Source organism: Chanodichthys erythropterus, chromosome 21 (genome assembly GCF_024489055.1).
Source record: "Chanodichthys erythropterus isolate Z2021 chromosome 21, ASM2448905v1, whole genome shotgun sequence".
In the NCBI taxonomy this organism is placed as follows: domain Eukaryota; kingdom Metazoa; phylum Chordata; class Actinopteri; order Cypriniformes; family Xenocyprididae; genus Chanodichthys; species Chanodichthys erythropterus.
The window spans coordinates 18,391,510-18,416,091 of record NC_090241.1 but is presented as its reverse complement, the minus strand read 5'-3'; the positions used below and the strand labels follow the sequence as shown (position 1 = coordinate 18,416,091).

Here is a 24,582-nt window from a genome sequence, read left to right as displayed (position 1 = left end):
GTTTTGCAAATTGTGAGTTTGATTCGAGAAATGTACCAAAGCGACTGAGAAAAACTGTAAGGCCATGCTGTCTCTCAGACAAATAAGTAGATTGCTATGGTGTTCTGTCTGGTTTCAAGGGCTTTGCTAAATGGTTGCTAGGATGTTCTGGGTGGTTGCTAGGGTGTTGCTATGCGGTTACTATGGTATTCTGGGTGGTTGCTAGGGTGTTGTGCTCATACTCATTTCCTATTCATCACAAATAGCTAGACATGACATATCTGGCGGTATGTGAATCAACTTTACAAATAGTTCATCTGTACAGTGACCCTCGAGAGATTTACGCTACAGTTTGAACTCTAAAGTTGTTTTAAGGACAGACATTTGACAGCAATTTTGAAACATTTACAACTTCTTTAAAAAGTGCATTAAGGATTCACATGAAATACAATTCAAATAAACTGATATACTACACAATGTGTCTCCCCCCTGGTCAGTGCACTACAATTTACTGACCCAAAGAGCAGCTGTAGACATGAGTGGGTGTCACGGGAAATCACAGAAACAGGCAAGTAGTTCCAAGTGCAGCTTTTTAATGAGGCTAATCCAAAACATAGTCGTCCAAGCAAAGATCAAAATCCATCCAACAGTCCATAACAAAAACAGGAAAACACAAACAGAAACCTGTGACCGTAAATTAAACCACCATGACAAGAACAGAACAAACACAGACTAAATAGACAGACACTGATTACAGAACTCAAAACAGCTGAGTGTAATGACAGGGATAACGAGTCCAGGAGTGAGTTATGGGAAATGTAGTCTGAAACAGTGAAACAAGGTCCGGGGTGGAGTGCCGTCTGGTGGCTAGACAGGGCACTCCAACTGGTGGTCGTGACAGTACCCCCTCCCTACGGAGCGGATCCCAGACGCTCCAACAAGACCCAATAAAAAACAAAAACTCAGGAGGGAGGTGGACCGGAGGAGGACCAGGGAGCGGGATGGTGGGCCCAGACCAGAGTCCCCGGCTGAGGGCCAGGGGGGAGCCGGAGGAACAGACCATGGGGGTTCCATGAAATTCGGGGTCCAGGCTAAATGCCAGGGCGGCGCTGGGGGAATTGACCAGGCAGGTTCCCGCAGGTCTAGAGTCCTAGCTGGTTGCCAGGGCAGCGCTGGAGGAACTGACCAGGCAGGTTCCAGCGGTTCCAACGGCTGGGGCAGTGGCAGCAGGGCAGGAAGCCTGGACGACGGCGGCAGGACAGAAGGCTTGGTTGACGGCGGCAGGGCAGAAGGCTTGGTTGACGGCGGCAGGGCAGACGACCTGGGCGTCGGCGGCAGGGCTGGCGGCCTCCCTCCTGACAGCGAGTTCAGGCTGCTCGGGCTGCTCTGGGACGACAGCGGCCTTGGGCTGGCAGACTGCTCCAAAGTCCATAGAGCTTGAGTTCATCCTCCACGCGCGCAGAACAGCCAAAACATAAAAGGTGAACACAGCCCTCTGGGCCAAGACAGGACTAACCAGGACAACAGGCTGCTCTGGAGTGGACTCACTGGCTGGAGCGGGCTCTGGAGTGGACTCACTGGCTGGAGCGGGCTCTGGAGTGGACTCACTGGCTGGAGCGGGCTCTGGAGTGGACTCACTGGCTGGAGCGGGCTCTGGAGTGGACTCACTGGCTGGAGCGGGCTCTGGAGTGGACTCACTGGCTGGAGCGGGCTCTGGAGTGGACTCACTGGCTGGAGCGGGCTCTGGAGTGGACTCACTGGCTGGAGCGGGCTCTGGAGTGGACTCACTGGCTGGAGCGGGCTCTGGAGTGGACTCACTGGCTGGAGCGGGCTCTGGAGTGGACTCACTGGCTGGAGCGGGCTCTGGAGTGGACTCACTGGCTGGAGCGGGCTCTGGAGTGGACTCACTGGCTGGAGCGGGCTCTGGAGTGGACTCACTGGCTGGAGCGGGCTCTGGAGTGGACTCACTGGCTGGAGCGGGCTCTGGAGTGGACTCACTGGCTGGAGCGGGCTCTGGAGTGGACTCACTGGCTGGAGCGGGCTCTGGAGTGGACTCACTGGCTGGAGCGGGCTCTGGGGTGGACTCACTGGCTGGAGCGGGCTCTGGGGTGGACTCACTGGCTGGAGCGGGCTCTGGAGTGGACTCACTGGCTGGAGCGGGCTCTGGGGAGGCCTCCGGGTCTTGAGGGATGGAAGCCTTCCTCCTCCTCTTCCTCCTTTTAGATGTGGGAAGTGGAGACTCAGTGCCCACCTCCTCTGAGGCCTCTGGAGCGGACTCACAGACTGGAGCTGGCTTTGGAGCGGACTTGCTGGCTGGAGCGAGCTCACGGGCTGGAGAGGATTCCCAAACTTGAGCGGATTGATGGACTGGAGCGGGTGCTGGAGGTATCTGTATCTGCCCATTCCCACGCAGATACAGGTAGTTACCTCCATACCCCTCTGCCGAAGCTCCGCTAGATCCTGGAGACTGCCTCGACCTCCCCAGCCACTAGAGACTGGCCGATCCCTCCTGCTGCTGGATCGGTTCATGATGGTGGTTTATGTTACGGGAAAATCACAGAAACAGGCAAGTAGATCCAAGTGCAGCTTTTTAATGAGGCTAATCCAAAACATAGTCATCCAAGCAAAGATCAAAATCCATCCAACAGTCCATAACAAAAACAGGAAAACAGAAACCTGTGACCGTAAATTAAACCACCATGACAAGAACAGAACAAACACAGACTAAATAGACAGACACTGATTACAGAACTCAAAACAGCTGAGTGTAATGACAGGGATAACGAGTCCAGGAGTGAGTTATGGGAAATGTAGTCTGAAACAGTGAAACAAGGTCCGGGGTGGAGTGCCGCCTGGTGGCTAGACAGGGCACTCCAACTGGTGGTCGTGACAGTGGGTTTCTACACATGGCAAACACTATATTTTAAGGGCGTTGCTAAATGGTTGCAAGGATGTTCTGGGTGGTTGCTAGGGTGTTGCTATGCGGTTACTAGGGTATTCTGGGTGGTTGCTAGGGTGTTGCTATGCAGTTGCTAAGGTACTCGGGGTGGTTGCTAGGGTGTTGATATGCAGTAGAGTATTAGTGATAGATCGACAGCCAGCCAGCCAGACAGCCAGCCAGACAGACAGCCAGCCAGCCAGCCAGCCAGCCAGACAGCCAGCCAGCCAGACAGCCAGACAGCCAGCCAGCCAGCCAGACAGCCAGACAGCCAGCCAGCCAGCCAGACAGACAGCCAGCCAGACAGACAGCCAGCCAGCCAGCCAGCCAGCCAGCCAGACAGACAGGCAGACAGACAGACAGACAGACAGACAGACAGACAGACAGACAGACAGACAGACAGACAGACAGACAGACAGACAGACAGACAGATAGATAGATAGATAGATAGATAGATAGATAGATAGATAGATAGATAGATAGATAGATAGATAGATAGATAGATAGATAGATAGATTTTCCTGAGTCAGAATCATACAGTCTCTGGTCAGAACAGACTGGAACAGAAAGGTCTGACCTGAGTTCGGTGCTTCTAGCTTGAAAGCTTTAGGAGAATCGTCAGTCAACAGAATAATTTTGGGCGGGGATTAATGTAAACACAGATATCGGATACCAGTCATGTCTAAAGTGAACGTAAATGGGCAGGACAAAAAATTGGATATGGTCAAAAAATCAGATCTGTGCATTAAGACTTAAAGTGTAAACACAGCCGATGAGTCACAGTGTCTGCTGCTGCTTTGCAGGCCTCATAGGCCTATAATGTAGGTCAAAGAGATAACTGCTGATTTATGAATCTGTGATGCATGATCAGAAATTAAACAAAGTTCACTCTCTGTTTCACCTACACCTACCTGAATGCAAACCTGTTTGCACAGAAACAGTGGATTGAGCTTTGACCTGTTTTGACAAGCCTTGCAAAGCTTCCATGTGTAAAATTGCATCACTTAATTTGCCATTTATAACTTCAGGCTAATTTCCATGTTTACGATCTCTTGAGAAGACACTTTCCTTAATAAACAGCTTCCTGTATAAATGTTAGCCAATGTATACATTGTCAAGAGACAATCAAGAGAGATATAATGTAAAAAAACAGAATAAATAAAGTTTTTAAATATAATTAATATAAAATACTGTAATATTGTACAATATTATTACAATTTAAAATAACTGTTTTCTATTTTAATTTATCTCTGTGATGGCAAAGCTGAGTTTTCAGCAGCTATTACTCCAGTCTTCAGTGTCGTATGATCCTTCATGAAAGAATTTCTGCAGAAATCATTCCAATAGTGAATAATTCATAATGCTGTTTTATCAGACTAATATGGAATAATTCATAACTGTATTTTACATTTCACAATATGTCTGTTTTTACTTAAAACTGTATATGTTGTTGTTTTTTTAAAAAATTGAGAGTAGTATAAGCCAAAAAAAAAAAAAAAAGAGAAAGAAATGGTCAATATTCACTTTTTTGGTAATAAGACACTTTTATTGATTTTACTGATTTGGACCGACATGCTAGATTTCTATACAGTGTGAATGGTAAAGCTAGCTCTGAATCAATCAGGCTGGCTCCATTGAGCTAAAACATATACACAGGGAATGGTTGCACCCTTAAAAGCATTAACTCAACTCACGCACAGACATTCACCCAAGGCTGATGTAGCGTTGTGTCAATCACAATGACTACTGGAATTACAGGTACACTGATGATATGATTCCATACAGGGAGCATGTCTGCACCCTATTCAATTCAAATGAGAACTTCTTTTCAGAAGTGAAGAAAACAAAATGTAAACAAATCTTCATAAATCATTAATCAACCCCCATCCAGCTTATGCTAAGTGACACTCTTCTGCACCTCTCTGTTATCTGAGAAGGCATTGGCACAGACAAATCTGATTTTCCCTTTAAATCTCCAAATTATCCATAAGCAGGAAGCAAAGGGTTTTATGAGTAAGTGCTGAATGATTCTGTCAGTTACAGTGTAGGTTACCATATTCCAACTAAAAGCTGCTGGATTTAATAAGAATAAACTGGCATGTTAATAATTTCACTTGCTTTCTGATGCTTACGTCATGTGCTCCTACTCATTTCCTATTCAACACAAATAGCTAGACATGACTTGTATCTGGCGGTGTGTGAAGCAACTTTACAAATAGTTTATCTGTACAGTGACCCTCGAGAGATTTACGCTACAGTTTGAACTCTAAAGTGGTTTTAAGGACAGACATTTGACAGCAATTTTCAAACATTTACAACTTTCTTTCTTGAAAAAGTGCATTAAAGATTCACATGAAATACAATTCAAATAAACTGATATACTACACAATGTGTCTCTCCCCTGGTCAGTGCACTACAATTTACTGGCCCAAAGAGCAGCTGTAGACATGAGTGGGTTCCTACACAAGGCAAACACTATAATGCTGCATAATGCTAATTCTTTAAAGTGAACTATAGGACTATTTTCGGAGGAACGTCCCATCTTTGCATTTCTGATATTAAAGCCTGTTTGAAAATGACAGCTGATATATTTACAATAGAATTGGACAGTTTGATCAATCAGCGTGGAAATTGCAAACAAATCATTCCAATCAATTAAATATGAATGACCAAGTTTAGTTGTGCATGGTTTGCTCCTATCATAGTCTTGCGACTATCTGCAGTATATGCTATATATGACTGACAAAGATTCTACAGAAGAAAGAGGATCCTTCCTTGTAATCAGGTTGTTTGCACAAGCCGTTTGCTTTCAGTGCGAACAGGAAATGATAGAGAAAAAAAAAGCTGTAAACATTCAATAAACTGTGTAATTAAAACATGAACTGTACATAAAAATTAAAAAACTTACACAGAATGTGACAAGGTTTCAGGGGATCTGCAATGACACATGTTCACAAACACACATAAACAAAAACATAAATTAAAATGTCAAGTTCTGTGTAACAGCATGAAAATAAAAAAAGAAGGCAAAAATAAGTTGATTTAATGAAGTGCGTTGAGTCACAAAAAAGTCACGTAATCTTGTGCACAGTAGCCAGCAGGATTGAGAAGATACTTTTAAAAATGGCTAACATGCATGTTTGCTGTATTTTCTGGGTTATCTGTTGTTTGAATTTCCTTCTTGCTTATGAATTCTTTGCTCTAATCCTGCTTTTTATGGCAAAATTATAATTTCTTGTCTGCATCTGTTTTAGAGCTCATCCTTGTATAAAAAAATACAAAACAAAGAAAAAACATCTACATCTCTACATTTTCAAAAAGTATACATGTTGGACATAGTTGACATTTTTATTGATTTTTGCCCTTCACTTTTCGAATTTTTAGGATTTTTGGCAATTTTGTTACTAAAGTATAGGTACTATTTTACAATTGAAACTGATGTAACACTGAATCCAACCAGTTACTAAAAGTCAGATGGGAAGGCCAAATATCCAATCTGAAAACACAACTGGAAGCCAACCTAGAGGAAGCAACACAAGAAGCATGTGGTGTGTAGATGATGCTGAAAATCAGATGTGAGCTATTAACAGGAACATCCGCCCTCGGTAGTTGGAGGTTCCTGTGGTTTGTCCAGTTTAATGTCAATCACTGGAGAATGCTGTTAAGGAGTAAAAACTTCAGAATTTCAAGAACTTACATCAAACAATGAATGTAATTAAGCTGAAAAGAATCAAACAGGGAATGACTTTCTTTGTATAACTTAAAAATATGCCTCAATACTGACCCCTCCAGACATTAGCTATAAATGCTGCAGTATAGCATATGTTTGACAAATGGTATCTTCTACAAAAAGGTTTTATACATAGGCAAAACGATGTTTTCTTTGTTATGAAATGCTATCTTAGCAGATAAGAGCTTCATATTTTGACAGCACTTGTATTTTCCCCTTTTATTTATTGTGAGCTGACGTCCGGCAGGAAAAAGAGAACGGGTGCCATCTAGCGGTCCTTATCGGAAATGCAAAACAACGCTAATAGCTTTTTTTGTTGTTTTTTGTTTTGCGAAATCTCTTTCATTGCCAACATAAAAAGAATCTCATTCAAGTAAATGTTAACTGGTGTCCCCGAGAGATGTGTGGGTTTAGTGGGGCGTTTATGCTTGTTCAGTCACACCAGCTGCTCCTGGCTGCAGCCCACTCTCTGAAATGTAATGGGCTCATGTTTGCATTCATGAACAAATGTCGAAGTGGTGAGTGGTGTGATGTGTGTGTGTGTGTGTGTCTGTGTGTGTGTGTAGTTTGGTTAATAGCGACTGCTTAAAATGATTTGTTTAATTTCACTAAATCTTTCACATTAGGTTTCAATCATACACATATTAAGGGATTTGTAAAGGCACAGCCTATCATAACCTTTAATGCCACTATGAAATCAAAATGGACAATTCCTATTTTTTGTTGAATATTGCAGTGTTTTTATATATATATATATATATATATATATATATATATATATATATATATATATATATATATATATATATATATATATAAAATATTATAGATACATGAGCAGGCCACACGATCAGATTGTCTTTCAAGCTCTAATGTTCTCTTCAAATTATAATTATATGCATAGTTGTATTTATGAAATCATCAGAAGTACCTCTATTCCAACCCAATTTTATGCCTCTCTGTGCTACTATGACTGCACACATGCAAGTATATCCAATGCAGAGAACACATAATAAACATACCCTGCACCTCTATCAGTCACACAAAACAAACAGAAAGAGGATACTTTGTATTATTAAAACTTACTGGATAGGAAATCTATCATATTCTGCTGCCAACATATTATTCACAAAGAAGAGAAAAATGTTACCATAGCAATAGACTTTCCACTGCCACTAATAACAAGTGACTGAATGTGGCAGAAAATGTAATGAGAGGAAAATAAATTAGTCTCAGTGTGAAACAAGGCCAATATTTAAATTTCATGGTGGAAATGACATGAATGATGAAAATCAAAAGTATATTTTCCACCAAAAATTCACTTTGTTAAATGAGACTTTACACTGTCAAAAAAAAAAAAAAGGCAAAATAAATTATTATTAGCCTACTATCAATTAACAGTTGCAATACAGTTGTACAGAATCACTCAGAATGCTACAGCTCTATGCTGATGAACAGTTGTTGTACAATGACCACTGCATACTTTTAATACTCTTGAGCTTTCTAATGTCAACTTTTAAAAGGAAGGTGACAACACAAAAATATTTTGCTGTTGATGTCAAACTACACTATTTTCATGCAGAAGCTACACATAGGGAGATGTCAACATGGACAGGTTGTATTATTAGTCAAAAAAAAAAAAAAAAAAAAAAAAAATATATATATATATATATATATAAATATATTTATATAAATATATATATATATTATTGAAACCAAGCTCTGAAAACATTCAATTTTGTCACTTTATGACATAATGGTGTGACAAAAGACCATCTCTGCAGAATCAGAACTTCTACATCTTTGCAAAACTTCTACATCTTTGCATCTTTGGCCCCGCCCACAGGCACATTAGTGAGATGAGAGATACAGGATCACTGGATTACTAAAAATAACATTACCTTCCAAAAGATCCTAATAGTAGGAAAGTAGTTATGTAAGTATGTGAATGTCTCAGTAGAGCATTATTGTTTGGTACATTTCATTGTGTATTCTTTGGTAAATCAGTCACAATTTCATGACTGTTGAACTGACATGGTCTGACTCGACTTATATGAGCCACAGCTCTACAGCCTGAGGGATGATGGGAAACTCCTGCAAAACAGCAAAGAGCTGTCACCTAATGCTGCCTGTCAGCTGCTTGCACATTGCTTTGTCTATATCAGTGATTCTCAACTAATGGGTTGTGATCAAAAAATTTGTTTGATTTGCTTGGGTCACAGACAGCAGGGAAAAATGTTTAATACAAATAATAAAATGCAAATAACTATACTGTTATGCGTAGTTAGACAATAAAAAATGGGTAGGGTAACTTTTAATAGTATAAGGGTAAGACATATCTTTTGGTTTTGATGTCAGAGACTGCGTCTAATCAAATGCTATGGTATTTTGGTGCAAATGTATCTGTCATATAGTAGAAGCAGACAAAATCATAAAAATCATAAACAAAACTTTGCAACCTGAAACTAATTTGGAAAGATTTTGATTTTGCTTTGTTTAATAGAATAATGATTTCCAGTTCCCTTTTAAGTAAAGAAAAACAATGAAATGTGGCAAGTTTAATCCATTTGTGTTTATATATGTGCTATTTTGGTATGTTTTTTTCTCCCACAGTGTTGATTGTATGGTTTTTTTAAGTGACTTTAATAACATTATTGATATGACATAAAAAATATGTTTCTGGTTTCGGGTTGTCGGAGTACATAAAACAAAAAGAGTAGGGAAACATTGCACTGGAGGTCATATGTTATAGTATTGAAAGCCAATCAGTTTTTGCTTGTTTAAATGTAAAGCAGAATGCAGCAGAGTAAACTGATTACAGAGCAAATTACGTTTGGAAATTCGTTCTGAATTGTTGAATTGTTTTCGTTTTGAGCACATAGAAAGGATACTGCCCTCTTTGCTTGTCTCCTGCATGCTCTCCATTCCTGGGAGGGCAGCTGCCACACGTCGAAACAGCTGTGGGGAAAGAAGAGATGACACGGTTAGAGATTTTGTCTGTGTTGGTAACCTGAAAGCTTCATCCAAAAATGCTCACTGTTAAGTCATTTTATGGTATGCTCGCTGGCGAAATCCAGTCATTTTAATAGAAATCTATGTGATCTAAGATTTATCTTCCCATGCAAATTTGGCAAAGGGGTTCAGTTGGTTCATGTGAATTCTCCGCGTTGATCAACAGAAAGCTGCTTGGTTTGATAGGGGTTGGGGGGAAAATTCTCTGAAGTATCACAATTCTCTCTTCAACGATTCTGAAAATGTAAGCTTCGTTTTTTTTTCTTGCATATGTGTGATGGCTCTTGTGTGCTCTAGCCTAGAGACAACCGTATTCTGCCAGCTGCCAATTACACACAAACACACACAAAACCATTGAACAACTATATAAACATGCCGAAGGTTTCATGGTTGAAGCAAAACTCAAGGGCAATCGCAGGCTTCATTGCACAGGATTCTCATGGCCGTTTTCAGCATACGTCTGTGAATGACTCAGTGTAAGTTGTTAAATACACTAACATCCCCAAATGCTTTTATAATACAAAATTTATGTAAACTCAGTTATGTATATACTTTTTTCTTTTCTTTTCTTTTTTTTTAAATGAGTAAAAGAGTTTTTTTTAAAGAGTAGATTGAGCAGCTAGGCTTGCCATGGTGTATGTAAAACTAGTTATTATAGCCTATGAGGAACAATATCAGTATTTTATACCAATTTAAAAGGGGAAACAATATAACATACTTGACAACAACATTTCTTAACTAAAAATTACTGTGCACTACAGCAGTGGTTCCCAAACTGGGGTCCGCGTACCCCTGGGGGTACGTGAGGTGACAAAAGGGGTTACGCGAACAAAATGCTGAGTAGTTCATTTAATTCTACCTTAAAATAATACTAAAATCAAGCATGTATTTCTATCTTCCAAAATGTCATAAATCCAGTACATTTAATCAAATTACCTCATCATTTGCAGTCAAAAATGACTGTATCCACACAAGCAGCATGCACATTATAGATTGCGTGTCAAATCTGCTGCCTTAAATCGCGCTAAATTACTGTCGTTCTCAACAGTGCACCTTTGTAAAAGTGGGGATTTAGCACTAATTCGCATGAAGAACAATTATAGACATAGATAATGGATTAATTTATATTTAAGACTCAAACTTTCTCCGATACAAAAACATACCTTGTGTGAGTTCTTGTATTTAATGATGATAACGAGCAAGAATGCAATTGTTCCCAAATATCCACATGACTGCAAACGTGGCATTATTATACAACAGGTCAAAAAATAAAACGTACGTTTTAAACACAGTACTGTCGGTATTTACTCATATTTTGCAATGAAATAATAGTTCTAACGAAAACCACAGCAGAACTACAACACACGTCTGTGTTTCGCGAACAATTCTGCGGCTTTGAATGAATCGTGAGAGTCAGTGATTCAATGATTCATTCACAGCCACTTGCTTCGTTACTAAATGAATGACTTGATGATTCACTCATAAAAACAGTGACTTGCTGCCACCTACTGGCGGTTTTAGTTTAATATTTGAAAGTTTTACTTAGTTTTACCATCGCATATTTCTCAATTGGAAATTTTTTATTTAAAACATTATTTATTTTATAAAGTTATTCATAAAGCTAAAAAAAAAAAATGCACTGTAAAATCAATTTAGGGGGCAAATATTGTCCCTTAATGGTAAAGGTGTGACTGCAGTCGAAGTGGAAGAGAGGGGGTACGCGGAGGGATGGTAGTCCCTTCAGGGGGTACTCCAAGCTAAAAAGTTCGGGAACCACTGCACTACAGGAATGTGGTTGGGAACTCCTGCTCTAGTACATAAAACATTAAAACGTGAGTAAATGATGACAGCCTTTTCATGTTTAGGTTAACTATTCCTTTTAAATATGATTAAACCTAAATGAAGAATTATGACAATACTGTTGCTATGAAGGTACCATGAGGTCCTACTGGACATGCACTTGGTGTTACAGTCTTCCTAATGTTGCCTTCTGCCTCTCTGTTTTGCTCTTCTTCTGCATTACTTTTGTCTTTCAGTGTATCCTTCTTTATTATCTCCCTCCACCACTGTGCAGTTCTGCACCTCCATTGCATAATTATGTCCTGCCTCTGCTCTTTGCTCCTGTTTGTCAATAAAAGCATCTCCTTGCTTTGATTGTTTTTGTTTTGTTTTTTTTAAAAAAACTGTCTATGTCTCCCGTCCTCTTTATTTGGGCCTTCTCTCATAGAAAAGACACAGGCACGCACGCACGCACAAACAAACAAACACACACACATATTAATGGTGACTATTGCATATATGTATATATGATAAGATTATATTATTGAGAAGATCCATAATGTGTATGTCCTACTGAATGCTAGCAATGTGGAAGCTAGATAGTGTATTGAACATATAGTCTATAGTACATAACTTTAACAACAACCACTCAGGTAATTTATTTAGATTAAGGAGACAGACGCATAAATGTCAGTAGGACTGCCTGCTTCTGTGCATTAAAATAGATTAAATTTGGTCAGTGATGGTGTTATGATATAGACACGGAGGCAGAAATAAAAGCAATCCAGGTGAGTTTATTTGAACAATATGTGAACACAGAGTGGTTATGGCTGTTATCAGGTTCTTGAGAGATGAATAGAAAGTAATACTGTCCTTGTATGGTTTGTTAATCCAGGAGCTGAGATGAGATGGAGGGAGACGTTGGAGACACTCACACACACAGAAGGGTAAGCACACGAAGGGACCAGGAGACGAAGGAGATGAAGGAGATCGCTGGAGATCGCTGGAGCAGGTAAGTATGATGAAGGGGAGTCCTTAAGGTAAGCATAAACACAAGGTATTGCAAACGAGACCGGACAGTGAGTGTGTGTGAGTTTGGTGGCTTTGTAGTGCTGGTGATTGCAGAGTGAATGAGATGCAGGTGGCGGTGATTAGTACGCTGGTGATTGAGTGCGTGGGTACTGTGGTGAGGTGGAGCCTGGCGTGTCTGTGACAGTACCCCCCCTCCCACGGCCCGCTCCTGAGGGCCGCGGACCGCGACGTCGTGGTGGTCTTCCCCTGGGTCGCGGGGCAGGTCTGTCTGGATGGTTGGTATGGAAGTTCTGTAACAGAAGAGGATCAAGGATATCGTTCCTGGGAACCCATGAGCGTTCTTCGGGACCATAGTCCTCCCAGTCCACGAGGTACTCGAGTTTACCACCACGGCGCCGGGAATCCAGGATCTCGTGGACCACGTAGGCTGTGCCGTCTTCTAGGAGAAGTGGAAGGGGGGGCTCGGCGGCTGCCACGTCAGGCTCTGTGGAGGGAACAACAGAAGGGTGGTAAGGTTTGAGTAGGGACACGTGAAATGTAGGGTGAATTCTGCTATACTGTGCCGGGAGTTGGAGACGATAGGTGACGGGGTTGATCTGCCGAAGAATGGTGAATGGGCCAATGAAGCGGGGACTCAGCTTCTTGCAGGGCAGACGCATCCTGATGTCCCGGGTGGACAGCCAGACCTTCTGCCCAGGCTGGTAGTCAGGAGCCTCAGAGCGACGAAGGTCGGCTGCCATCTTGCGTCTGCGCAGGGCTCTCTGCAGCTGGTGGTGAGCTGAGTCCCACACCCTCTCGCTCTCCCGGAACCAGTAGTCGACTGCCGGAACGTCGGAGGGTTCCCCGTCCCAGGGGAACATCGGGGGTTGGTAGCCGAGTACGCACTGGAAGGGTGTTAGTCCTGTTGAGGCTTGGCGGAGGGAGTTCTGTGCGTACTCGGCCCAACCCAGATACTGGTTCCAGGAGTTCTGGTGGCCGTGACAGAAGGTACGCAGGAAGCGGCCGATCTCCTGGATCTTCCGTTCCGTCTGCCCGTTCGACTAAGGATGGTATCCAGACGATAGGCTGACGGTCACACCCAGGAGGGAGATGTAACGTCTGGACCAATCAGCCACACAATTATTCATTGTATTTAATGAATTACCCATAAACTCACTCTCCCTATCAAAGTTCTCTGAACTCATCCCCCTAAAACTGTAACCAGCATCCCAATGTTGCTAGCACACAGGCCAACCTAGGTGTCCTGTTACAGTTATATGGTACTTTTATGATCCAGAAGAATTCTGGAGAGACTAGTGACTCATTCTTCCTGAGAAGGACAAATAAACTCTCTTAATCCTATGTATTCTCTATATAACCACTTGGGAAATGTATAAACATGTATCCAAGTTTCCCATCTCATGACTTTCCTTTTATAGGCTTTATTCTATGTATTAATTCTCTCTTTTGAACTATTTTGGTATTAATGTTCCATAGTTGCAAATGTATAGTTAACTGAGATCACATTGGCAGCATGCTTGGTATCTACGGACTCCAACTTTCATTTCCTATTTGGTAATTTATGTCACATGTTACTAACTCTGTGACACATTAGTATTATAAGAATCTAGAAGGTTATTCTCTCATTCATCCAATCCAGTGTCTTATGCTAATATCTTGCTACAGAACAAAGACTCGTAAAACGTCCCTCTGAAAGGGGAACTCCTTATTGGCTCAGACACCTCAAGAGGGTGTGACATCTTCACCCCTTATATTCACTGATCACAAGGAACCCTCTCTCTTCCTGCTCTTCCTCCTCTTCTTTTCTTTTACTGACAAATGCTGACGTCAAGATGATGCTTTAAGAAGCTAGAAGCTTCTAAGGAACCCCAAGCTTGTGCCAGGCCTCGGCCTAGACCTTCCATTCACCAAAGATCCTCTGAATCCAACTGGTTCTCTTTCATCAAGACAATATCAGCAAAGATTCAACGGGAGCCTCCACAAATTGCATCAGGACACTTTAATTCAACTTGGAGAGACATGCAAGTATCAAACTTAGTCTCATTATCGGATACATTGAGTATCCTTACCCCTTTTAAAGAAGGGCCGGTTAAAATTAAAACTGATGGTTTGCTCAAGGCTGTTGATCTGCTGAATGTCCAACAATGCTGTAACCTCTTGCTTCCTGTACTCTGCTTTAGCTCTCTCTCTCTTGGTAAACTGTATGCATGTATGTGTGTGAATGTTAGAGTAGTTTAAGTGTTTAGTCTAGTTAATAAAGTCTTGTTCATGTCACACGTAAGGTTGTCCGTGTTTTGCGCTCATATACGGGAGTCCCTATTCATGTCGGTCCTGACTACAGGCTTTTAGTAGAATAAGATTATTTCCCATAACCTGGAAATGAACATTTCTTAGTTAATAAACAATTAACACTGTGTGTTCATTGAACAACAGGTTAATTGATTGTAATATTAATTTTATTACATTAAGTTAATTTTATTAACTGATTAAAATATTAATAATTAATTATAACTAGTTATGATTAATTATTCATATTTATTTTGAGCTAATTTGCTACAGTAATGGTGGAGAATGCGGGCAGTTTAATCTAAATTTGGAGCACATATCAAGTAATTTTTCTTTTTATAAACGCAAATTATTAAACCCCTCAGTGTTTGTGTGACGTATGCAGCGCGCACGGCGCGGTCCGTTTGAACGAGTGCTTGAATGAGTGAGAGCTGTAACCCCAGTCTGCTGTCTTGTCTCTAAACTCCAGTCTGCAGTAAATTTCAGATCTGTATCACACATACTATAAGGTAAGAATTAAGCGTGTTCCTTAAATTCTAGAATGCCTTGTTTATAGCTATCCTGATGTCTGCGTGTTCCAGCGTCATTCAAATAGCTATAATAACGTTATTGTGTATCAGAGAGCTGAATTGAAACTAAACTGCATTTAGTTAAAATAGTCTGTGCAGGACGAATACTCTCCTCACAGAACGGCAAGATCGAGCGTGTTCCTCGATCTGTTTCTAAAACCATATATTTATAGCTAAAGTGTCAGTGCGTGTTCCACTGTACTAAATCTGCTATATTCTCCCTTTGTAAAACAGTAACGCTATACGCTTGCTTGTTTTATATTTATAGCTAAACTGGTTATAGTGCGTGTTCCACTGTACTCAATCTGCTATTTTCCCCTTTGTAAAACAGTAACGCTATACGCTTGCTTGTTTTATATTTATAGCTAAACTGGTTATAGTGCGTGTTCCACTGTACTCAATCTGCTATATTCTCCCTTTTGCTAAACGCTACATGCTTGCTTGTTTGAGCTCCCGAGCGCAATTTAAGTGATTTGAAACTGATCAAGTGAAGCTTTTGAACCTGTTATATTTTGCACGCAAAGAGAGACCCGCCGAGGTCGCGATTTTTCCATCTATTACAGCAGAAAGCTATCACTTAAAGTTTAAGCCCCACGTCGTAAAACAGCTACGAGTGGTGTCTCTTATTTATAGAGTTGAAATGCGCCGACATTTCACGTAACGCTTGATTGTACGTGCATGTGTCTTTCATTTGTACAGTTACATGTATTTGATGTAATTCACATGTTCGCCACTATCATTTTGTTTGGTCGCCATAGTTACAGTCGTGGCACGGAAGTCTTAACCAACGCTTCCGGAAGAACGTCATTGTAAACAAACCGCACGGTGTTGCTAAAGCTAACCTCTGCAGTTGTTTACATTGAAGTTCATATGCTAAAGCCTTTAGCCTCGAAGCTAAGCTAGTTAACATCATTGTGTGAACGCAGTGTCTGTTTTAGCAACTAAGTGATTTAACCATTTAAAACACTTCAATTTTATGTACACTTGTTGGTCTGTCCTTCTTATTTTTCCCCTTGACTTTCTCACTGATTACCTATATTTTACTTTAAATAGAAAAATATTGGTTTACAATTATTAATCGTTTTACCTGCATTTGACTTGAAAAATAAATACTGGCTTACAATTTTTAATTGTCAAATTTGAATTTAATAAAACTAATTAAATTTAAATTGAAATCCTACGTTTTCCTAGAAAGTAATTTTAAATGATTTCTACATTTCCAAATTTCCATTATTTCTAATTTCATAATTTTCATAACTAAAATTATATTTTAGATCTAATTACGTCAGGTATGAATAAGCCTTGAACTTTAAAAGTTTAAGCAAACTTATTCCACCAAAGTTTTTCCTAATTTTGACTCACATTTGTTCATTATTTTATTGCGTTACATCTTTATTTTCCTTTTCTTGGTTATACACTTAGCCACTCTATTTTATTTATTCATTTACCTCTTTGTTTTTAATTCCCTTTTTCTTATCTCATCCCATTATTTTCATTTTTTTCCTTTCTTACCTTTTTCCTTTCCTCTTTGTATTCTAGCTTAGGAACGACACACCTGAGCCTTTTTAGGAGACACTGATAACTTATTACGAGTTTCAAACCAATCAGAGACAACCCTCTCTTACTAACATTTTTATTCTCATGGGTTAGTTGTCCATCAACTACCAATTATATCCTCGTAATTAGACAAAGGCTTCAGAGCCATTTGTGGATCTGGTCTCCTTTCTTCTCCTTTCCTTTTCCTCACGTCTTTCCTGTTCTATCCTCCTTTCTTCCATCTTATTCTTCAGATTTGTAGGGATCATGCTTGGACGAACCATCAATCAATTCTAAAGAAAGAAAAACACAATCTTCCCAAAGAAACAATTCATTAGGTATTTGATTTTAATCAAACCCTTTTGGGTTCTCCATACTCACTGCATTTGTAAACGCAATTTAAATTTTGACATTTCCTCCAAGAACATTTAACAGAGACAAGTGTTGAGCAACCGTTGCCTTCACAGCATCCCTGGTAAGCAGTTCAACTGAAGGTGTGTGGGGTCAATCCTGTCAAACTAAGAAAAGAGGTATCAGCATTATTATTGTCTTATTGTCCTTGCGAACATAAACAATAATATATATATTTTCTTTTCTTTTAGTTTTAGAAACAGTTGTTCATTAATAGAAAATATTTATTTGAAATAAATATTTCTCTAAATTAAAAAAAAAAAAAACTTACAATTTGTTTTAACATTTTCTCTATTTTCCCTTTCTCAGTTGAGTGACAAAGTCCTCACATCACGAGTTGAAAACAGTTTTTCATTAATAGAAAATATTTATAGAAAATATTTCATCTATTGAAATTTGTTTTAACTTTTTCTCTCTCTTACTCAGTTGAGTGACAAAGCCTTCTCATCACTAGCCTACCTGTCTACACTCTGAGACCAACACGTAGCCATCACACTTCACGATTGGTGTACATTCACTGAACGACACTTAGCTGTTCCACCACATATAGGCTTGCACCCCACACAGATCTGTGTCAGTCTCTTCTCCCCAGCGTGCCAACATGTCGCAGACGGAAAACCCCACTGCCCAAGATGTGGACGCCTGGCTCAGCGGCATTACAAACTGCCTCATGCCAAAGACAATTGAAATGTTATTATTTTTAATAATAATCATAATTCTGAGAAGATTCCCGACGCATGATTCAAGCCAGAACCAAGACCACACTGAACTAGGCAAGATAACCAATTCTCTAAGCATTGCCTTCACAGCCCAGCTGAAACTAAGCGACAAGCACATCACCCACCTACAGGAGGAGCTGACACGTGCCCAGAGCCGCATAGACAAGCTGGAAGTGAAAGTCCAAGACGACTTCAAACGTCAGACCACTGAGTTCCTGAGAGAGCTGATGCACATCCAGCGCTGCGCAGACCAGCACAAGGTGAAAGCTCAAGACAAACTTGTGGAGCAAGAAACAAAGGAACAAGTTGACAAGCTCCAAGAAGCCCTTGCAGTTGCGGAACGTGACAAGCAAGAATTAAAGACTGTCCAATGTCACCTGGTAAACCAACTAGAAAATGCCAATTCTGACATTAAAGATAAGAACTTTAAAATCAATGCTCTGGAAGACCATTTGAAATGGTACAGCACTGAAATGGACCATCTAAACCAACAATTAGACGATGCCAACGGCAAGCTCTACATGGTTAGAAATGAACTTAAACATGTTCACACCCAGAAACCAGAGTTAAGAAGGGAGGGGCCTCCCTCAGCATCACCACAGCTGAGCACAACAGAGTCCCCCATCCAAGAACTGCCATGCAACGGAAGAAGTGAGTGGCCACCACCCACAACATCACCGGCCTTCACTACAGAATTCTTCTCTGTCAACCAAAGAGAGCTCATCCATGCAGACCCCAAAGTTGCACACGAGATGACCCTTAAAGACCTTAACAAGCTGGCTAAGAACATCACACAGTTCAACCCGAACTCCATGGAGAACCACAACATCCAGACTTACCTCCGAGATATTGACTTCTACCTAGAGGTGAGACCCAATGTGACTGACAGAGACAGGTTGTATCTCCTCAGGTCCACATCCAGCCCAGAGTACGAAGCTTCTTAGATCGACAACCTGTTCACGTTAAGCACAACTACCAGCTATTACGTGAGTCACTGATCAAAGAATTTACAGGCCCAGAGTCTGAACATGGACTATTAGTCGCCTTGGAAACCAAACAAGGTCGACAAGAGACTCCCCAAGCTTACTACAACCGTTTCCGACAAGCCTACTTAGGTGCACATCACGAACCTGAACTTGAAGAGGATGTGAACTTCAAAACCCTCTTCCTGAGAAACCTGCACCCTGGACTAAGTCACCATCTTGGCGTTATGGCCTGCCCAAGCACAATGTCAATCCAACAGCTACGTGACTTGACACACAAGGCCTACATCAAACAGAAGATGAACTCAAAGAAAGGTTTGAAAACAGCCACAATTTCAAACTCCGGCAGCCAAGACTCAAGCCGTGCACTGCAAGACAGCCAGTGGCATGACAATGCCACAGCCTGTCATAAAGGACACGGAGAACGTGACCCCCATGCCACTGACAGGTTCCACACCGACAGCTGGAAAATGCCATGGGACCAGCCACACTTCTCAAGAAACCCACCAGAAAGAAACATCTGGGATCCAAACTGGACAGCCAAAGTCCACCAACCAACACATTCAAATGCATCCACTGTGGGTAAGCGACGGCGGAACCCACCTCTGCATCACTCAGTTAAACACAGCACTGAGAACAAGAACGCCCAGGAACAAGACAGTTCCACCTCAGAAGACATGGAACAACTGATGAGGCAAATTACAGCGTTCTTTGCAAACAACATAAACAGCGACGATCACAAGGATCAGTCACCCTCGTTATGACTAGAGACGGAACGGAAGGTCAGTGATCACCTGATCCACCTTCCAAATGGATATGACTGCCACCTGTTCTACAACAGCACAGAACGAAGCGGCCTCTGGCAGCCAAACACCGCTGGAAACTCAATAGTACCAGAGAACACAGTTCTGGTTACTCATCACCCACCAATAAACCCAACGAGTTCCCATCTCAAGAACCATGCTTGTGCAACAGTAACAACAGTAAGCACAGAAGGTCAGACAGTCTGTCACAACCAGAAGGCATTACAAAAGGAATGCGACGTAGGAGACAAAGTTTTGCACCACAGCTCAACAGCCATGTCAAACTTCCTCCTACCTTCTGCCAAAGAATTTCCTGCCTCACTGGACTGACTCCCATCAAATTAGGGATGATCTCTCATCCCAAGTCCAAGATGCAAAGAGCCAATCTTCATCTAAGCCCTTCAAGAAAAGGGGGGAGCAAGACAGACTGAACCAGATCTGACCATACCTACACTGCACTACATTACATTTTACACTACACTACATTAACATACTCACCAACATGGTCTTCCTACAGACAGATATTAGTTTCAGAACCTAGCTCAACATCGACTTAGCTACATTCACCATAAGAAACATGCAACCATCTGCCCAACAAGTAGAACACCTTTCATTAAGCTGGTACATGACATCTTAGATGCACGCAGTAGTGTGAGCCATACCAGGAAACACTTAAGTGTTTTATTTTGTTTTGTTTTCCTCCTCCTCTCTTTCCCTTCTTCTTTATAAGGTAAAATACCTGTCTGCCCCATAAGGGTCAAGGTCATGACATTAGGATTGACGCACCACGCCTAAGGTCTGAAAGCCATTTGAAAATTCGAATGTGAGCCCGAGAGAGCTCCATGATGGGTCACATCATTTTTACCACAAATGATGTCACCAGACAACCTAGAACAAGTTAGAAGAGATGGAAACTAACAATTTAATCACACAATGTAGAATAACACTCCCAAAATTGAACTTAATCCATCAGTACTCAGATAATCTAATGCCCTGCACCAGTATAGTGGTCAATCATGGAGGTGTTGTTTTGTTGTTGCTTTGTGTGTGTCTGCTTCGTGTCCATTTTTCTACAGTGTCCGCCGATGTCTTCATCTCAACACATCGCCGAACCAAGGGGATATGTAAGAACTGTGGACGAACCAGACAAATGAATCATTTAGATGATTCTTTCAAAACATAATTCTTATTCAGAATTGAGGTTCCGGCTCCGGACCGTCTGCAGATAAAGCCAGGCTGATTACTTTTACGACACATGCTTCCTGATAGCAGAAGCGACATACCAAAGGGTCACCCAAGAAGACAGAGAGACAATCCAGACCCTTTTGTTTCCTTACTTCACAGGAGAGCCAAAGAGACTGTTGAACAAATAAATCTGCTTCAAAATTGTTCCAACAATTTTAACGGACTTATCAAACATCTTTTAACTACATACATTTTGCATTATGTGTCCACAAGTACTACCTGTAAACAGTTAGGCTTTAGAACACTCATAATTCGTGTAAATGCATTAACTCTTGACTGAATGACTGGAAGTATGCCTTATTTGGACTTAATTTGATTCTTTCTCCCTTTCCTATATTCTGACTGGAATGAAATCTGTTTAAAATGTATTGTATTCCATTTAATAGCAATTATGTTAAAATGGCACTCTGCTTAAGCAGAGACAGACCGGGATGTGACACTTATGTTTTATTGGGGGCAGAGGAAGGCCCTCTTGAAACAGGACAATGTCTGATTGGCCAAGACTCCTCAGAGGTGTGACAAACAACTAAGTTTAAATGATCATATTGCAAGATAGTGAATGGAGAGAAGTTGGTTAGTAAACGAACTGGAGTTGGTTAGTTCTGGTAAGAGAAACCATGACCAGAGTACCAAGAACAATGGAGTAACAAGAAAAACAGACCAGCCGCCCATTCAAGCCATCCAACCTTCACTCACTTTTCCTTTACCGCTGAAAGTCTCGTGTCCTACGTTTCGCCGCAAAGTTCAACCAACGACTTTTGCCGCTTCAACTCCAGCGACAAAGAGACTTCCTTCATTGTTCCACACGGACCTGATCTGGACCAATCATCGACTTGGGAAACCCCTCTCTGCACGACGAGGGAAATTCACCTTTAAGTCAACGCAAGCAAGTACCTCCAGACCAAAACTGAACTGGTGCATAAATGAATGATTCATGGTTCGTTCTGGTCCTTGAAATGCATTGATAAGAATTCGGTTAATCAGATCTCTCTCTCTCCCTCTCTCTCTCTCTCTCTTTCAAAACTCTTTCTCTCTCATTTCCTTCTTACTGCAACGCGTATGAATGTGTGTGTGTGTATGTGCGTGCCTTTGTGTTAGATTAGTTTGTGTTAGAATAAATAAAATCTCTTGTAAATTTTAAAAGGAAAGTGTCTTGTATTATGTGCTTTATGATTTAATGTCTTAAACTGTGATCAAGTTACCGTGCTCTAATCAGTGTTTTCACGATTGTTTGATATTTATATCCGTTACAAGAGCTTATTACGGCTCGAGCAAATGAACGCTGGACGAATCAGTTGCTCGGTCGTAATCTAAACAACTCTTTATAATTCCCTAAATATTTCATTTGAGCTAATTTTACTTCCTAGGGTGTTTTCCCTACAGTTTCTTTGCTTTAGATTATAAAGTTTCTCACCAGTCGAGGCATCAGTCGGAGGTTTCCCGAATACTTCCCGGAAGTGGGAGACGAACGCCGAATAGGATTGGACGACTGGGCCTTTCTGGGTCCATAACGAATCTGCCCATTGCAGAGCCTTCCCTTGCAGTTGTGAAATAATGAACGCTATTTTAGCCGTGTCTGTGGTATAGAGGTGCGGCTGCATCTCCAGGACCAGTTCACATTGGAGAAGGAATCCGCTGCATTCCTCCGCCGATCCAGAGTAGGGCGCCGGTTTGGCCATGGGACTGGCGGTGAATGCAGGTGAAGGAGCGGTGCTGGTGGGTGCGGAGACAGCCGTGTTGAGGGATGACGATGTTGAGGGCTGTGGTGTGAGTGCTCGACGCAGCACGTCCACGAGTTCCTGGAATGGATCGTTAGTACTCATGCCGTTAGTTGTTAAGGTCCGGTCTTCTGTTATGATATAGACACGGAGGCAGAGATAAAAGCAATCCAGGTGAGTTTATTTGAACAATATGTGAACACAGAGTGGTTATGGCTGTTATCAGGTTCTTGAGAGATGAATAGAAAGTAATACTGTCCTTGTATGGTTTGTTAATCCAGGAGCTGAGATGAGATGGAGGGAGACGTTGGAGACACTCACACACACAGAAGGGTAAGCACACGAAGGGACCAGGAGACGAAGGAGATGAAGGAGATCGCTGGAGCAGGTAAGTATGATGAAGGGGAGTCCTTAAGGTAAGCATAAACACAAGGTATTGCAAACGAGACCGGACAGTGAGTGTGTGTGAGTGTGGTGGCTTTGTAGTGCTGGTGATTGCAGAGTGAATGAGATGCAGGTGGCGGTGATTAGTACGCTGGTGATTGAGTGCGTGGGTACTGTGGTGAGGTGGAGCCTGGCGTGTCTGTGACAGATGGCTATGGTAGTGTGCTTTTTTGGCACCTGAAAAAGGAAGAGTGGGAGGGGTGAAGATAAGCGTATGTATAGTGACATCACTAAATGACGAACACCAATAAATATTATATAGCTCGGACTGAAAATTACTGAGGTGTCATTCTAATATTTGCTTAATATTTGCTACTTTTAGATTTTAATAGCAATTCGTTTTTAATCCAGAAATCAGCTAATCTCGGAGATGTCACAACTAAACTGTCAACCCTTTAAATATTTTGACAATTCTTGACACCATTATTACCAGAATACGCAAGTCAAATGAAAAGTTTGCTTTGTGTTTTGCAGCGTTGAGCAATGTAGCCAATAACAGACATATCTGTTGATTTTCTGAATGCAGTGCAGTGGCCAAAATAAAATAAAAAAATAAGTGATAAAATAAGTTTATTTTAAAATTTAAATTTCATGGCATCAACATCTCAAAAAAGTTGGGACAAGGCCATGTTTACCACTGTGTGGCATCTCCTCTTCTTTTTATAACAGTCTGCAAACGTCTGGGGACTGAGGAGACAAGTTGCTCAAGTTTAGGAATAGGAATGTTGTCCCATTCTTATCTAATAAAGGCTTCAAGTTGCTCAACTGTCTTAGGTCTTCTTTGTCGCATCTTCCTCTTTATGATTCGGCAAATGTTTTCTATGGGTGAAAGATCTGGACTGCAGGCTGGCCATTTCAGTACTCGGATCTTTCTTCTACGCAGCCATGATGTTGTAATTGATGCATGTGGTCTAGCATTGTCATGTTGGAAAATGCAAGGTCTTCCCTGAAAAAGACGACATCTGGATGGGAGCATATGTTGTTCTAGAACTTGGATATACCTTTCAGCATTGATGGTGCCTTTCCAGATGTGTAAGCTGCCCATGCCACACGCACTCATGCAACCCCATACCATCAGAGATGCAGGCTTCTGAACTGAGCGCTGATAACAACTTGGGTTGTCCTTGTCCTCTTTAGTTTGGATGACATGGCGTCCCAGTTTTCCAAAAAGAACTTCAAATTTTGATTCGTCTGACCACAGAACAGTTTTCCACTTTGCCACAGTACATTTTAAATTAGCCTTGGCCCAGAGAAAACGCCTGCGCTTCTGGATCATGTTTAGATATGGCTTCTTTTTTGACCTATAGAGTTTTATCCGGCAACGGGAAATGGCACGGTGGATTGTGTTCACTTTCTGGAAGTATTCCTGAGCCCATGTTGTGATTTCCATTACAGTAG

At 41.4% G+C, this 24,582-nt stretch overlaps 1 protein-coding gene across 5 annotated transcripts in view; it reads right to left on the bottom strand.

Moving 5' to 3' along the window:
- Positions 1-4,465: 4,465 nt before the first annotated feature.
- Positions 4,466-24,582, bottom strand: part of rab6ba (RAB6B, member RAS oncogene family a) — a 131,209-nt gene continuing 111,092 nt past the window's right edge. For 3 of the 5 annotated variants that reach the window (XM_067373123.1, XM_067373124.1, XM_067373122.1), the window contains exons 7-8: positions 9,539-9,605; positions 4,466-6,565 (exon numbers count right to left, since the gene is read on the bottom strand). In XM_067373123.1, coding sequence (XP_067229224.1) covers positions 6,501-6,565; positions 9,539-9,605 — 132 coding nt within the window. In that variant the 3' untranslated portion in view covers positions 4,466-6,500. Of the gene's footprint in view, positions 6,566-9,538; positions 9,606-12,274; positions 12,955-16,990; positions 17,176-24,582 lie in introns of those variants that run through there. The other 2 variants (XR_010893403.1, XM_067373121.1) reach the window with 2 other exon arrangements.